General features: G+C 40.2%; 1 protein-coding gene across 1 annotated transcript in view; it reads left to right on the forward strand.

The window, feature by feature from the left end:
- LOC144650852 (RNA-binding protein Musashi homolog Rbp6-like) overlaps window positions 1-16,381 on the forward strand; it is a 38,874-nt gene extending 22,493 nt beyond the window's left edge. Inside the window, exons 10-13 of the mRNA XM_078510616.1 lie at window positions 14,244-14,378; window positions 14,496-14,585; window positions 15,009-15,209; window positions 15,779-16,381. Of these exons, the coding sequence (XP_078366742.1) occupies window positions 14,244-14,378; window positions 14,496-14,585; window positions 15,009-15,209; window positions 15,779-15,966 (614 nt within the window). The 3' untranslated portion in view covers window positions 15,967-16,381. The remainder of the gene's footprint in view (window positions 1-14,243; window positions 14,379-14,495; window positions 14,586-15,008; window positions 15,210-15,778) is intronic.
- The last annotated feature ends 1,001 nt before the right edge of the window (window positions 16,382-17,382 follow it).

Consider the following 17,382-nt stretch of genomic DNA (forward strand, 5'->3'; position numbering starts at 1 on the left):
AAATGTAGGTCATGATCATGAAATATTTGAGCTGCTTTATTTATTATTAAATCTGGTTAGGGATCGAACTAATGCCAAGGTTATCTCGTTTAAGGGCTGAAAGGAGAGCGTATTACGCCAACTGTTTAAAAGCAGAACTCAATCCAGACCAGTATTTATCCTTAATAATTGATGGCATGGATCAGTCAAAAACAAATCTTCCACACGCAAATTGCCTTTCCAAGGTAAGCAATGAAATATTCGTACACTATTTGTTTTAAGGATTTGTTAAAATTGTTATGAGAACAATTTAATTATTCAGTCTAGAGCTGTTTCTGCAAAACAAGGTGTTCAAAATCAAGTATGTTGCTGTGTCAGCGAAATGGAAATAACATTTATTCGCAGTTTTCATGTTTTCATTCCAAAATGTTTCCTCCCATTAAAAAGGACTGTATGACTAATTGATTTTATTATCAAATCTATATTCATCCTTCTTTTGTCCATGTTTCTTCGTGCTTTAGGATGAAACATACCACTTTTTAAGAACTCATGTAACTGGAGCAATTTCGCACGGACACGGCAGGATCTTCAGCTACATCGATCTAATGAGATGGCCACATGATTCCAACCTTACGCTGAATGTCCTACTACAGATTTTTGTGGAGCTCTCCGAGGTATTGAAACATGTTTAGATTACTTTATGCTTATGAGCGTGCACCATTTTTTGGACAAAGATTAAGAGGCGATGTCACTACGGCCGGTCCACTGGATTTCGGACTCCAAAACAGTTTTCCTTCATATATTTACCATAGGTACTACCATCTATCCTTACTACCAAAATACAGTTGCAATGATCAGAGAGTTTGTTTTTCTCGACTTTGGAGGATCTATCAATTACTAGTGTCAATAAGCGATGAAACGGCCATTTTTCATGTGTCGCAATACAGGATTTCAATCGTTCGTTAAAAATACTTCGCGCTTATAAAAGCCCCAAAATTTGTACAAATTCAGTTGATTTTTATCAGGTCTTACTGCTAATATATCATTTAGCTAACTTCCAGTTCAAAATCGGAAGCGACTACAATATTTATTGAACACCTTTTGTTATTTATGCAAACATCTCAAAAATATGTTCCCAAACCTTGCCGTAATTTTCACTTGTGGCACCTAGACGAGGCCTAAATTGCCATTCTACTTTTAGACTAAGAGTTATTCTGTCGATTAATGTAATAAAAATTGTGGCACAATGCGTCTTTGAGGAAAAAAGTTCAAACGAATCTTGGTTATTTTCAGCTATGAAGTATTGCGTGACAGACTTCACAATCCGGACCGGGTCGAGTTAAAGACGTTTTGATGGTTTCTATATCATCATTTTCCGCTCAAATAACGTAAAACCTGTTACGCTTTTACAAATGGCAGCGTTCTTTACCTGTTTCTGACGATTTAACAGCATTGTTCCGTTTTCTGACCCTCACGAAAAAAGCTTTCGTTGTTACGTGATCGCAGCTGTTGTTGACCTTGTTGACCTCTTACGTTCTATAAATAACTCGTATCATTACTTTTAGAAATGCTGGTGGATTGTATATGCCAGTGAGTAGTGCTAACCGAAACAGGCAAAATGATACTCGGTGGGATAAAGTTAGTCGTTATCCATTGTATACTCTGCTTTCGAAAAAAAGTTTTGTCATCCTTGTAATAAAATTAATCTAAATCAATAAATTTCAATATCGATCGATTTGAAATGAACAATTTTTGGAAACACATTGGCGCGTTGAAAGTGTTTAGTTAATTGTAGGGGTTTGAGATCGTATTGACCGCCAGGATGGAACTGTCAGAGTGTAGTTTTAAAGAGTGTCGAAAAATAAGTTGCGGAAGTTCGCGTGGTATTTTTGAGGTCGTGAAGTTGTCAAAATGCCTAGATACAATCACTGCGCACCTGGAGAAGAATCACCTGTCAAGATCAGGATTGTCGGAAGCAGAACTCATCCTAGCAAGGGCAGGTCATTTTGACACTACAGGGGAGCAAGTGGAGAAAATGTTAATCTGCCCTCAGCACCGACACAATTTGGGAAGGTTTTGGCGAGCTCCACGTTCATGTCAATACCCCTCTCACACAGGACCACGCAAGAAGCAATGCAATGACAGACATGTCATCAGTGTAAACACTGCGAAGGAGATACAATCTGTTTGTAAAGTTACCGTCGGAATTGGATCACGTAAGACCTCGTGTTGTTTGAAATTTATATTTATTTATTTATAATTTACTTTCGAAACAGTTGGTTATACTACTATTGCTCAGCGCAATGGTGGTATAACTTTCCTGTAACTGTTTAAGAGTCAATTGAGAATTTGCAGTGTTTGGTGTCAAATTCGGCTTGTCAAATCGGATAATATGAGAGAATAAATCTCAGGGGGGGGGGGGGGTGTACACAAAAAGGTTTTATATGGGGAGGCCCCGCCCGAGCTTCTTTTATATGCTGCTTTTGTTTAAGAAAAAGCACCCCTTTTACTGCTTTTATTAGAAAAAGGTACTCCTTTTCCCTACGACATGACATTTTGCTTATAGTTTTCATGTTAGGTTTATGTAGCGCCTTGTAAATTAAAACGATACAGCCATTAATTGCTTCTGTTGGAAATATTTAATTTAAAGACATTAATAATATCTTAATCATGATGACAGATTTCCCGTCCCTTTCATACACCTCAATTTGTGAAATCCCTACCCTTGTATATATCTGAAGCCTAAAAAAGGTACCCCCTTTTGAACGGAGCCTGCCATCTACTATCTTTATCAATAACGGTCCACATCATCTGATACAAGTAGAAATAGTTATTCCGTGTGTTATTACAATTTTTTGTTTAGCAATATGTGGAAAGTGCAGATCAAAACATAGCGAAATGCTAAAGACCAGTGCGAGGTGGTTACAATCATCGGAACAACCTACCTGTGATACTTCCAATGAAATACCGGGTGTTGAAACATACAACGTGCGCAGGAGGTAAGCTATATGCATTGAGTTAGGGATAAAAGATATCACGAACTGACGTACAAATGAACATGTGTAGCGGGTGAAAATGATGTTGAAAAGTGCAATACAAAAACTATCGATCGATCAGATTTAATCTCAACAACAAGTTGCAGTAGGGCTTTACAAATCGTTGCTTTACAATGACTTTTTCTCAAGAAACGATGCAATGGTGATCCAAACGATCTCTTACAGAATAATGTATATTGCGACGTCGATATTCACAACTTGGCCTTTGACTGTTTTTTTTTTTTTAACAAAAAAGCGCACAATATTGTGCAATAAATATTCGGACCGTAATGTTAGTTTATATCTCCGAGAAAAAAAGAGGACGAGAACTGATAACTAAGTTAAGTTTTTCTTTTTCGAGTCTTTTTTTTAGGGGGGGGGGGAGGGGTTGGAGGAGAAGGCTTCGTAGAAGTTGGGCTTATTTTAAAGCTAACTGTCAGTTGAGCCCGTTAAGAAAATTCCTCAGTATTGCATTGCGCATCCCGTACTGCGCATAATTTTAGCGCGCGCACATTAAGAAAATGGCGGCTTTTCTATACGGCTTGGCTCGCAAGAGAGATAAATTGCCGTTTTCTCGTAAACGAATACCGGGACCTATCATTTTTTTTTCTACTTTGTTGTAAGGAGTTGAGGTATATTCAAGGTCTTTCTGCTCCTAAACAAATACCGGGACCCTCTTCTTTTTTTTAAAAAAAAAAAATAAAGTTCTCTTAGGATGAACAACCAGTAGGCAAAGCTTGAGCGAAAATCTATTGTCAGTTTTATTTCGGTGGAATTACCTTAAGGTACATATAATGGGATGAAATACACTTTTTTATGATAATTTTGTTCTATTGCTAACTGTAAATGTTGTTTTCGTGTTAAATGACTGTTGTGATCTTATAGCTCGGAAGAGGGTGGGGGTTCTTGGGGAGGAATCATGAGTGGAATGAGTAGAGCTTTATACTGGGTACAGTAAATGAGTTTGTGGTCCTCTGTGTGTCAGCTGCCATGGCCACAGAGAATAAATATTATCTACTTTGTCAATAATTTATAACCGAAGAATACGCTATAAAGTACCTTTTCCCTTGATTCATTTGTCTACGGGAAACCCGCAGGTTACCTCAGCGGACAGTCTCACCTGGTGCGGAAGCGTCTGAGCCCGAAACCCCACTGGCTGATAGAACTGCTGGATCAATCTGGACGCCAGGATGTTGGAGTGGTCTGGGAAGTGGAAGTTCTCAGGAAGATATATCAACAAAGCCTACTACTAGTGAAGCTGATACTCTTTGTGACTACAACGAAGCAATGTCTAAGATCGCTATGCATACCTCAGAGCAAAATATCCAGCCGTTAACTTTTCAGCTGTCTACCACATGGGAAAAGTCTAAACCAGATGAAAAGGAGTTATGCATACAGAGGGCAACCGAAGCATGTAGCGTAATCTGCAGTGTAATTGCCCCTAAAGACAGCGCTAAACTGTTTGAAGCAATACAACAACCTGCCTCGGGCGAGCGTTTTGGCCCAACCGATGACCTTATTGCACTGATGTCTGCCTATCGTAATGCTGCAACGAAGAACTTGAAAACTCAGATACTTAGTATTTATGCCCACAGGTATACTATGACGGCATTACAACGTTTCCATGAACCATATGGAAAGATCAGCCTAAGGCAAATAAAGCGAGCACGAGCCCACGCCAGAAAGTGTGGCCCAGGTTCAATTGTTCCCAAAGTTGTACATCATCGCGTGCGTCTTGACACCAGCAAGGTCGATCACTTTGTTGATTTCGTAAACAGGCCATATTTCTACCAAGACGTTGCTTTTGGGACAAGGACAATGACCCTCGACGACGGAAGTCAAATCACGATGCCAAATGTGATTCGTACAGTCACCAGGTCCACTATGATTATGCAATATATGCAACATTGCAAGGAAGAAAATTTTGAGCCTGTGAGTCGTTCTACCCTCTATCGCATACTCGAGGTACGAGAAGCTTCACAACAGAAGTCTCTAAGTGGGCTTGACAACACTGCTGCTGAGGGAGCTTCATCGTTTGAGCGACTTCACGGAATTCTGGAGGAGCTAAATCAAGCTGGAGCAGACAAAGGCAAGATACAAGAGTTGAAGAACAAATTGAATCATTGTAAAAATTATTTAAAAACAGAGTTCAAAGTAAATTGCTCTGCCCTGGAGAGCGACTGTGCAGACCACTGCAGAAAATTTGCGCTAAGCGATCCAGATGACGCAGACTTTCAAAACGAATGTCAGCATTCGCACAGTAGGGCCTGCAAACAGTGTGATGAATTAAAGATAACATTAGATGAAGTTGAGGAAAGCATTCGAAGTCATTCAAACAGTCTTTATAGCCAAGAGCAACGGGACGATCTACTTTACGATTTTCAAAGCTCCAAGAATGGGATCCTTCTATGGAAGTCTCACATCATTCGCTCGATTAATCAAGAAGCCGCCAAGCAAGAGGTCCTTCAGAACCTTGATAGTGAGTCTGCCCTAATCGTGACCGACTGGGCAATGAAGTTTCTTCAGATAAGGTACCGTGAGCGGCAAAGTGATTGGTTTGGAAAACGGGGTCTTAGCTGGCATATCAGCAGTGTTGTTACTCGTGACGGGGAAACGCAAAAAGCTAAGACCCTCTCTTATGCCCACTTGTTCGATTCCTGTTCTCAAGACTGGTATGCCGTTGCTTCGATACTGGAAAACCTTTTCGTTAACATTAAAGAGAATTTTCCCGAAGTAAAAAGAGCATTTCTACGTTCGGACGAAGCTGGCTGCTACCATAACAGTGAGCTTTTAGCAGCGGCAAAAGACATTGGAGATCGCACTGGCATTGCAGTAATGGCTTACGATTTTTCTGAACCGCAGCAAGGCAAGGATATTTGTGATAGAGTGCTCTGTCCGATGAAGGCAACAATTCGAAAGTACTGTGCAGAAGGACACGATATCATAAACGTTAGCGACATGCGGGAGGCACTGAAAGAACGACCCGTTAAAGGAACAACAGCAGCTGTTTGCCTTTTGAGTGAAGCATCAATGAACCTCCAGGTTCACAAGATCGACCGCATCAGTGGATTGCACAACTTCAAATATGAAGAGAGTGGATTAAGAACGTGGAAGGCACACGCTATTGGGCCGGGAAAGCTAATCCCATGGCAGTCGCTGTATATAGAGCATCAGGGACCGACAAAGATCTCGCTATGTGAAGGAAAGAGTTTCTTCGAGAGTACAGAAGTAAGAGAGCTTCCTACAAAAAAGCAAAATACGAAGCAAACGCAGGAAACCGAAACTGATGAGGAATCATCTATGTTTGTGTGTCAAGAAGATGGTTGTAGCAAATCGTTTGATTCATTTGCAGAGCTCGAACTGCATATGGACATAGGAGTGCACGAGAATCTGACAAGGAAAAGTGAAACTTTGTATGACAAAATACGAAGGGACTGGGCAGAGAAGTTTTCTTCTGTAGACACACATGGATGTAGCACAGCTCAGAACCCACCTACTATTCTAAACGATTCAGACCAGGGGCCTTATTCCCCACCGCGAGTAGGATGGGCTCTGGGAAAACCCAGAACCGGTGGCGTTAGATTCCCAGAAAAGGTAAAGATGTACCTCACCGCAAAATTTGAACTGGGGGAAAAAACGGGTAGAAAGGCTGACCCTAAGCATGCACTAAGCATGCGCAACGCACGGAATGAAAAGAACGAACGGATGTTCAAAAGAGAAGAGTGGCTCACAAAGACCCAGATTACCGGCTTCTTTTCTCGTTTGGCGTCACGAAAGAGAACCCGCAGACAAGACGCTCCATTAATGGATGAGAATTTACAGGAGGACAAGGAAGAGAATGAAGACCTCGAAGCCCTTATTAGGGAATCAGACCGCTGCAGTTTGATCAGTGAAATCGATGACAAACTCGGCCTCAAGCATCCTGTATGTTTTGATGTCTATGATCTCTGTGATTATTACAAAAGAGGAAAAATTGAATCGTTTAACATCGCAATGTTAAAAAAGATGCTCAGCCATTTTGAAGTCTCATTTCGCGCCAAACATCGAAAAGCAGAGTTAGTTCGTCTCCTTAAAGAAGTTATACAAGACTGCCAGTGTTGCCAAGATACAGGCACTACGCAGTAGCAATGGAATGCCAACCCTACTTATCGATACTTATATTTTGCTTACAAAAAACCTACCTGTGATGTTGCAGAGAATAATAGCACACAAAGTCAGCGTGAATTAACCTGTCCAACTGATTGCCGTTTTAAGGGCACAACTGGCGAATTTAGTGTGAACTCAGTGTTGCGGGACACTGCCGCGAAACAATACATTGCGTCTTCTTTCTTATTATAGGCTATATGCAAGCTCGCGTGAGCAATTTTGAGTGTGAGTTTAAACATAGGAAGAAGAATCCGTACGTATATCGGTACAGCGGGGGAAGTTGATTGACCACCTCCCCCTCCCTTGGGTTACAATACTGTTTTATAAGGTCGTGAACTGTGGTGTCATCTGGCGTCGCATAATTCGCTTTCTTGGAAATGGCCGTTTTCGCAGAAATAAAAAATAAGCATATTCTTCGTAATTATTTTAAACAAAACTGTTATGAAAAATATGACGCGAATGAAGGATTAGGGCAAAAAGTCGTGTTGGTAAAATAAAGCGGTCACTATGGAAAAAAAATCACTGAGTTAACGCATCACAATTTCGCGATGGGAAAAAATAGTACCCGTAATTAATCTTTACATCAAAATTATGAAAAAAAAACTCAAGAGGAAGTAGCATCTATCTCCCCCACTTGATTGTGCGTCTGAAGGCTAAGGGCAGCGCTAACACTGAAAATCTTGTCAAAGTGGTGAACTGAATTATATTCCTATTAGCATTTAGTTAGATATAGCACTTAGAAACATTAGTACTACTCAAGTTTTAATTTTTTAAGTGGGCACAGCATTATTTAAAGCAGTGAAATGACGTATCATTACATATGTTTGCTGTGGTCGTGTTATCTGTGGTCAACGTTCATAAAAACAGATACGGGATGTTTTTTTTCACAGCACTGTTTCCTAAGCATCTTTACATATCCCAGCATATGTAATTTCTAATACTGTATAACAGGGTTTGTCATATTCCTAATGGCTGTTGTAAAAATGCTATCTTGTTGTTATTAAACGATGGTCATTCTGTTTAGAAAACTGTTTGAGCTCCGGCTCAAGTTAGCCTAGGTAAGGTGCGTTCCGCCGGTTTCAATGCCCCCGTAACGTGGTTATGGTACCAATATGCATGGGCTACGTAATAGCTGATTATGATGTTTTGGGTGTGATCTTTTGATAGGGTATGATCTTTTGATGGCGTTCCTTGAAGTTATATTGGCATATAAAAATTACAGTGCATCGAAGAAGAGCTGCGTAAAAATTCTCTGGTGTAATTTCACCTTCCCCCCCCCCCCCCACCCTCCCAAATTCCCATCCTACCCACTACCACCATCACGAAAGGTAACGCAACCCGAGATAACAAATGTCAGCTAATGTACATGCGTTCGTAAGTCTTCGTATCTTTTCATCATTGGCTCTCCTTTAAGACAGAGTTGCCACAGCATTACTACCAATGAAGTCACTTAGTACCATACTTTTGATTGCGTACGACAACCACAAAAGTTTCTCGATTGAATTCTCGTACTTTTCATCAACAGGAACAAGGTCAACAAGGTGAGTGGCAAATAATGTAACAAGCCTGATCATTATTATACATTTGAAATGTCAAGAAACGAAATATTTGGTGCCAACATACCAAAAGGATGAAAAATTTGTCCATTTCTGGAACTTTTGGACGATTTCCCACCATAGAGGCGAAAACTATTTATAAATTCGACATGAAGTGTCATGAACACGGCTCGGTAAAGGAATGTGAAGTTTTGTCACGCAACACTTCATAGGTGAAAATAGCCAAGAATTCGTTTGAACTTTTTTCCTCAAAGACGCGTTGTGCCACAATTTTTATTACATTAATCGACAGAATAACTCTTAGTCTAAAAGTAGAATGGCAATTTAGGCCTCGTCTAGGTGCCACAAGTGAAAATTACGGCAAGATTTGGGAACATATTTTTGAGATGTTTGCATAAATAACTAAAGGTGTTCAATAAATATTGTGGCTCGCTTCCGATTTTGAACTGAAAGTTAGCTAAATGATATATTAGCAGTAAGACCTGATAAAAATCAACTGAATTTGTACAAATTTTGGGGTTTTTATAAGCGCGAAGTATTTTTAACGAACGATTGAAATCCTGTATTGCGACACATGTAAAATGGCCGTTTCATCGCTTATTGACACTAGTAATTGATAAATCCTCCAAAGTCGAGAAAAACAAACTCTCTGATCATTTCAACTATATTTTGATAGTAAGGATAGATGGTAGTACCTGTGGTAAATATATGAAGGAAAACTGTTTTGGAGTCCGAAATCCAGTGGACCGGCCGTAGTGACATCGCCTCTTAAAACTCGGCACACAAGTACTGAGAAATTGGGGATATTGCAGCATCATACCATAGATAAAGTCTTTGTCTCTTCTTTAGGAAGGACGCTTGCCTCCGTACCTTTTCCTGCAAATGGACAACTGTTACAGGGAGTGCAAGAATCGATACATTCTCGGTTTCTGTTCACTTCTTGTAGAGAAAGGCATTTTTAAGGAGGTAGGTCGACCATTATCTTTGATTACAAGCAGTAAACAGTCATCGTTCCAAATTATGTCGTTTTCGATTCCTAGCATTATTTCCTGTGCTGAGTCTTTTAACTATCTTTTCTTTTCTTTTTTTGTTGTCTTTTCATCTTGGCAGGTTCGTTTATCATTTCTTATGGTTGGACACACGCACGAAGATGTGGACCAGGTATTGAATGTGAATCAAGTCAAGTTTAATTTCGCTATACACATCGTGTACTTGGTCAAAAAAATCCGCAAACGAACACAGAAAGGTCCCTCTACGTTTCTCAACCAAATAGACACCGAAATACTCAATGCTATTACGTATTCAGAGAGTTTCAAAGTACCTATGGTGAAACGTGTCTGACCAAGTATCTTCTTCTCTTTTTAACTTCAGTTTTTTAGTAGAATTTCAAGACGACTACACAAGAAGGATTCGATGACGTTGCCGGCATTAGTCAGAAACATCCACAAGGCCCATACCCCTGCTCCAGACGTCCATGTGTTAAAGTACGTTTTCGATATCAAGGCCTGGCTCGAGCCATACCTCAACAGCGTCAAACGCCATGTGTACCCCCACGCGTACAAATTTTTTAAGAGGGATGGCCGAGTCACTATGAGGTACAAGAAGTGGGCGAACGACAAGACTTGGCTGCCGGATGGTCCTAGCCTACATATGCTCAACGGCAAACCAAGGGGAATTCCCGTCCTTGTTAGGCCCGAAACCAAGAAGCTGATGGACATCAAAGATCTCCAAGAGTCCGTTAAGAAGTGTTCACGGCTGACTAACGAAGACCAAATGTGGTGGTCGTCATTTGTTAATAAGGAGAAGGCGTTCCGTGCGAAATGGGCAACTGCCTCTGCGGACATGCTGGCAAAGGAGAAACGGTCAGAGTGGCAGTTGGACAAACTAAAAAATCACCGTCCGGTTAAGGCACCGTCTGAAACTGATCCTGACCAACAGCAGCGGGAAGAAACCCTGGAAAATCTCCTACAAAAGGCGAATCACTTCCCTGATGTAAGCTGTGTATAAAATGTTATTAACCAAAATCTCAATATAACACAAACGTTATGTGAAGATGAATTTTGTCGAAATTGAAAATGCAGTAAAATGGCTGGCAACTGAATGCATCCTTGTGCTCGGTTCCGCATTACAGTCTACTCCCGATAACTGGAACCTTCAAGAGAAGTGGATAAAGGTTCGAGTTATCGGGAGTTCGAGTTACTGGGAGTTGAGAACAAATGATACACACACAAAATTATTGACATTATTTTTAAAGAAGGAGGCAAAGCTTCATTTTAAAACCTGAACGGCCCTGAACTGCACTGACACATTTTCTGTAACGCGAAAAAGAAAGAACACTAGTCTGCCCCAAAATAAATTTAATGTTTAAGACTACAGTACTATATTTTTGTCTTATCACATCTTGCAAACGTGGTTCGAGTTATCGAGGGTAAAATTGTATAGAAAGTGACCTGAAGGGGAATAAAAATTGGTTCGAGTTAGCGGGAGGTTCAAGTTATCGAGGGTTCGAGTTACTGACGGTAAAATTACAGTAAATGTATGAAAGAAATCCTTGAGAGATTAATGTCGGTTCGAGTTAGCGCGAGGTTTCGAGTTATCGGGAGTCACCTGTACTAGTATGACTGCATTTCGCAACGAGTCAGTAGTTTCGTATTTCACTTCCTTACGTTTTCCATGCTTTTACTTACAGGTCATAGTGCAGGAAAAAAGAAAAAACGGAGAAACTGTTCAAAGGAAAAGAAGAAAAACGACCAACAAGTAGATTTCTCCAAAACTTCTGCAGGAATGATGCCTCTGATAACAATGTCATGAATGGTTGATTCAAGCAATGACAGGCGCTACTTCAGGAACTATATTAAGTGGTTTAACATTTCATGCTTGTACCTGCTTGTGCAACTTACGGCAAGCGCAATAATATTTTGATAGTTTTTTTTTTCTAAGAATTTGCTAGCCAAATAGATTAGCTGAAATAGGGTTTTTGGTAAAGTCTAACGCAACCTTTAATTTATGAACGTGCGAGGTTGGAACCAATAACATTTTTTCCTGACAGAGAAAAGACGAAAGAAAGAACAACACTGATTACAAGTTGAAAATCAAAATTACAAGTTGCTTCTGTCATGCCATGGTAATGCATGCATGATGCATGACATGCACGAAAGTCTAGCAAGCTTGGGCCATAACCTTTGAGTCATTTGTATTTCCAAGTGTACCTAACTACAGACACCTAAACGCTGCCCAGCAACATACATTGTAACATTGTAACATACATACATACACAACATACATCTGCAACATACATTGTAGAACAGACGTTATAATTATATCAAGAGCCTTAAAATTGTAATTAGTGTATGCTGCAGTTTATAATTAGTTGATGGATGAAAACAACATACCGCCATCTAGTCTATAAAAAAGTCTATATTGCGTTTAATAAATGGTCACGCGAATGAAAAGTTCGTTTCAAGTTCTGTGTACGCACACCAACCCCCTGGGATATCAGTTGTCTTACACGTGTTCTATTCAGTGACGTGTGTACACGCCTACGGTGACGATCGCCGAGCCTCTGTTATGTTATGGGCTCTGATCTGTAATGTAGTTTTTAATGCTCGAGCTGTTTTGCTTGAAACGGGCAGCAAAATCAGTCACGTCTCCTTGTTATAAAGGTCTGACAGGGCTTGTATAGGGAGCTAGATGGTAAAACACGACGAACATATGGTGAACAAATGAAAATGAAAGTGGGCTTTCTTTCTAAGGTGAGCTTAATCCCGGTTAGTTCTGATTGTTACTCTTTACTGCCATTTCGAAAACATTTTGGCGTGCACACTAAAATGCGCTTACTAGTGGCCGTAAAATCTCAATAACATATTTGCAACCATTTTGGCGGTATAAATTCCACACTTTGGCGCCAAAATAGATGAATGAAGTAAATTAAATAACTATACTGTGTTTGCCGCGTTCGTGACTTCCGCCGTTTTAATATCTAAACTCTTAAGTATTCGTTTTGGTGTTTGCATAAAGGAATAGGATAGCGCTTAGAAAGCCATTCTAAAGTTTTAGACTAATAACCAACATATTCTGCGGTTGCCAAAGTTGCATCTTTCTAAAATCTTATAGACCCTTGTAGTAAAACTTCAAAGAATCGCGTCTATTTTATTGGAACCGATGAAGGATTAACTCCAGTTTTGAAATCAAGGCGATGTATTTTACAATTTATTCAAAACTATTGACCACTATTCCATCGACATTTTTTCGATTATACAAATGTGAGACGACTTTGGTGACCTGCAGTATCAGTCAGCAAAGGTCAATAGACCGAAGCAAAAACACTTGGGTGTCTAACGTGATCATCACATAATTTTTGAGAAATAAAATACTGTTTCACCTAATACCGTAATTTTTATGAAAGCGACGCTTATGCGTATTATGTGATGAATTTTTCGCCGTGTGTGGGTAATATCTGTCAACTTTCAAACGATAAGCAAACAAAATGTGCTAGCATTGTCACGGTGTGGCTTTATTGAGCCATTATTTTGCGCGCGATGCGGGCATAGAAATAACGGCGAAGTACTCTTGATCAGGACTCTAATTGAATGTCCTCTCTATTATTTTATGAACAGATGAAATCCTTTTATTCATAGTGGAGTGAAACAATGTGACTAGTTTCCTAAAGTCAGTTTGGGACAAGAAAGAAGCAACTGAACGTCTGAGTATTGCCTGCTGGAAAGCAGTGGAATGTCAACAGTTGCCATTTGAGAACTGCTATTTCCGGCGGCGGTCTTTGGCGGTCTTTTATAACGATTTCAACTTTTTTTGTTCGCAAACTGAAACTCTCTGTTATAGAGTGCTTTGATGAAACAAAGCAAATTGTATTACCAACTCACTGAAGATATTAAAACTATTTGTAATGAATTGTGTTTTTATAGCAACGAAGGTTTACAGAACATTCACATAACATTCAAGTTTTTGGTTCAGTAGCACGGGCCTTACAACAAATTCGATAAAAATTTCACTTTTTATCATCTGATCTTAATGAACGAGAAAACCATTTAAGTCTGAAACGAAATTCGAATGACGTGTGTTTTAGTTAATTCAAGGTATGTGAATGCATGTGTTCCAGTCTTTTCTTAGCAAACAGGAATTTTGGTTTTTGCTCCTAAGAACTTCATTGGCTAAAATGTCTAACATTAGCCGACGAAAACTGAGGTATTATAGCCTGTTAACTTGTTATTCAATAACAAGCTTGTTATTGGATATAATGGCTTTGTTAGCAGATAACATTAGGTCAACTTTTAGCCAAAGATAAACCTGACCCTGATTGGCTCTAATACCTGATAACAGGAAATAACAGCTAACACCAATTAGTCCCAATTATAATGAACGAGTCCCAATTAAATTGAATGAGTGTTATACGTAGCCAATGAGGTGTATTAACCAACACATGTTATGTGGAAAACTGTTATATCAAGAAGGCAAGTGTGAATATTGCAAAGTTCTTACAGGTGTTTTTGTTCTTCCTTGGTTCTTTTAGCCTCTTACGGCATGCAGCATCCTATAGGAATGGGGCGTGGTTTCCCTGGTTATGGTGCCATGGGTCATGGTGCAGCAGCTGGCGCTGCGCCTGGTTATGCCGGTGCACCAGGTCCAGCTCCTGGATATGGCTATGGTATGTACACTTGTTACTTTGTGGAGGCAGAAGCACATAAAGAAAGGTGATGGTTTGCTCATGCTCGTGAATTGTTTATGCTTGTGTTTCTTATCAAGTTGTGTTTGTTGATGACAGGAGCAGGAGCACCTGGTGTTGCTGCAGCAGCATATGATCCTAATGCAGTGGCAGCGGCAGCAGCTATGTACAGACAAGGCTCTGCACCAGGTACTGATTCTACTGATGAAGTGTTTTTTGTTTGAGAACTAACTTCATCAATTAACAAAAATAAAATGATGTGTAGAAATTTATAAGGCAGGATGTCGTACACTAATAACATCGCTTGATACAGACGACCACTAATGACATAGCAAACTATCAAAATTGTCTGCATTAATATCATTACTACCTCACCATAAAGCCCTTTTCACTCCCAGAGGGGAATAGGGTGCGTCAACCAGCTTCGTCCTCCTAACTGGGTGATCATAAGCTAGTATTTTGTTGCAGGAGTTTGTACACACTCTGAAGCTCCTGTAGTGTCGACCGCTGTCAGTAGTTTTCTTTCTCTTTTCTAACAGGTTGTAACACGGCTAAAATATATATCTAAGTTTAATTTATCATGGCACACTTGTCTTGTGTCCATTTTCCAAGGTTATGGAGCTGCCGGTTATGGTGCAGGAGCAGGAGTGACTGGTCAGCAGCCAACCCCAGCATCAGCAGCAGCTGGGGCTCCACAGCCAGGAGGGTACCCAGACTACAGCCGGATGCAAGTATCTCAAGCTGGGCAGCCTGGGGCAGCAGCTGGAGCACCTCATGTTGATAGCGCAGGAGCACCAGACTACTCAGCATACGGTCAGTTAATAACCATTATCCAAGGCCGTAGCCGCTTTTTCTGGCCATAGCCCTGTTATCCCAAGTATGAAAGGGAGGGAGTGGCTTTTGGTGATGGCGAAGTGTTTTTTTTTTTCTTTGGTGATGGTATACCCTTTAGCTGTGCAGTGCACAAAATTTCCTTCTTAGTCGCAGAGGATCGAATAAGACTTAATAACTGTAGAAATTCTGAAAGCGAAGACCGTGACAAATCTTTGTCAAAATAAGATGGGATTGGCGTATTACTTCTTTTCGAATGAATTTTTCGTTTAGAAAGATTTTACGGTATATTTCGGCGTGTTTACTTGGAAAATGGTTAGGTGCATATAAGAATACTGCAGAACAAAACTCTATGCAACAAAATGAAAACACTGAGAATAGCGTAAAGCTTTAAGGCCAAAAAAGGAGTTTATGGTAATAGAATCGTTATGGTGTAAAAATGAAAACCAAACGAAAATAGAACGCCTTTTCGCTCTCAAAACCTACCAAGACTATTTTAACCCATCATGGCTTGGTGAACTTCCATTGCTAACATCAGTTTTGTCATTTAGGTTTGGGCAACTACCAACAACAAGATCTGCAATACGGCCCGACACGGACCTCATTCTCATCTGACAGCAGCTTTGGTACCTACGCCTCTGCTGAACCTGCCGGCTACACCGCGGCTGCCCCAGGCTATGGGGACTCCTTTGGAAGGGGGACCACAGCCTCTCGGGGATTTCATCCTTATGGCCGTTAACTCAACAGAACATGGATCGCGGAGTTTGTTTTTAAAGAAAACACTACAGTAGTTTATTTGAGTAGAGCGCAAAACGCGGGGTTTATATGAAAGCTTTAGTTTGTGCTTTCTTTGTGTTGTACTTTACAGTGTTCAATATGTAAAAAGCTCGAAATTATAGAACACAAAAAGAGAAGCGTTTTATAACATGCCGTTATTATTAATTTATTGCAAATTAATGCACACATTTAAGTTTCACATGCATATGACAAAACGTAGATAGCAATTCAGTATTGTCAACTTCAGACCTTGATCCAGTTTACTCTTTTAGTCAGCATATCAGGACTCTTAAACAGACAGTTGACCAAAGGCGTTTTGTTAGAAACAAGTTGAGTCGTTTAGAGTAATTGCTATTAAAAGTTGACGTTCAATCAAATCAGATGTGGTCTCGTACTATACTATATATTTTCTTTTTCGGATCAGTTCTGTCTTTTTGCTTGTCTGGAATGACTGGAAATACAAGATTATACTGTTCTTCACCCTCAACCTCGTCCCCAGGATCTTCTTCGGCTTTGAAATCTAAGATGGCGGTCAACTCCGGTCGCCTTGAATATTTAGGAATGGATTTTTGAATGCCCGCGAACCCTGGGAATAAGTTTGCAGTCCAACCATTCCCTCAAATGGCATTCTTGTCCGCAGAACTTCGTTTTTTTATGATGCGCAAAAAAGAAGAATTTTTGGGTCGAGAATGCACAGGGTTGCCATAGGCCAGGAAATGGTCAGGGAAAAGAATACAGTTGAATCCCGATAACTCGAACCTTCATGGGAAATCAAAAAAGGTTCGAGATATCGGGAGTTCGAGTTATCGAGGGTAAAATTAGTAAGAAAATGACCTGAAAGGGAATCGAAAATGGTTCGAGTTAGCGGGAGTACAAGTTACTGGGGGTTCGAGTTATCGGGATTTAACTGTAGTTATCGAAGGTCAGGGAAAAGGCAGGGAATTTTATTTTGAGTCTGGGAAAAATTGACATTTTGAGGAGAAGTCAAGGTGAATTGCAGCTGAAACAAACATTTCACGTCGATGTGATCTTGGCAATGCTTTTTTTGGAAGAGGGGGCTGGCGTCCGATACTATATCCAGCATTTTGCTTTTATTTGGTCAGGGAAAGTATTTTTTCTTTAGAAAAGTCAGGGAGTTTTGAAAACTGATGTGTGTGTGACAACGATGATGCATTAGTAAGTACATGCATGGGTGCTAAAGCGGTTTTCACTTGAGTGTCGAAAGTAAATTGCGTTTGCTTTGGTTTTGCATTACTACGCTTAGTGATTGGCTTAAAAATCTCGCGCCACTTTCTCAGCCAATCAGAACTAAAACCAAAACCAATCGTGACTTGCTCCCGCACGTTTTCCCGCGCTTCGCACCGGCTAAGTGTATTTG

Source organism: Oculina patagonica, chromosome 4 (genome assembly GCF_052425735.1).
Source record: "Oculina patagonica isolate OP01 chromosome 4, crgOcupat, whole genome shotgun sequence".
Taxonomy (NCBI): domain Eukaryota; kingdom Metazoa; phylum Cnidaria; class Anthozoa; order Scleractinia; family Oculinidae; genus Oculina; species Oculina patagonica.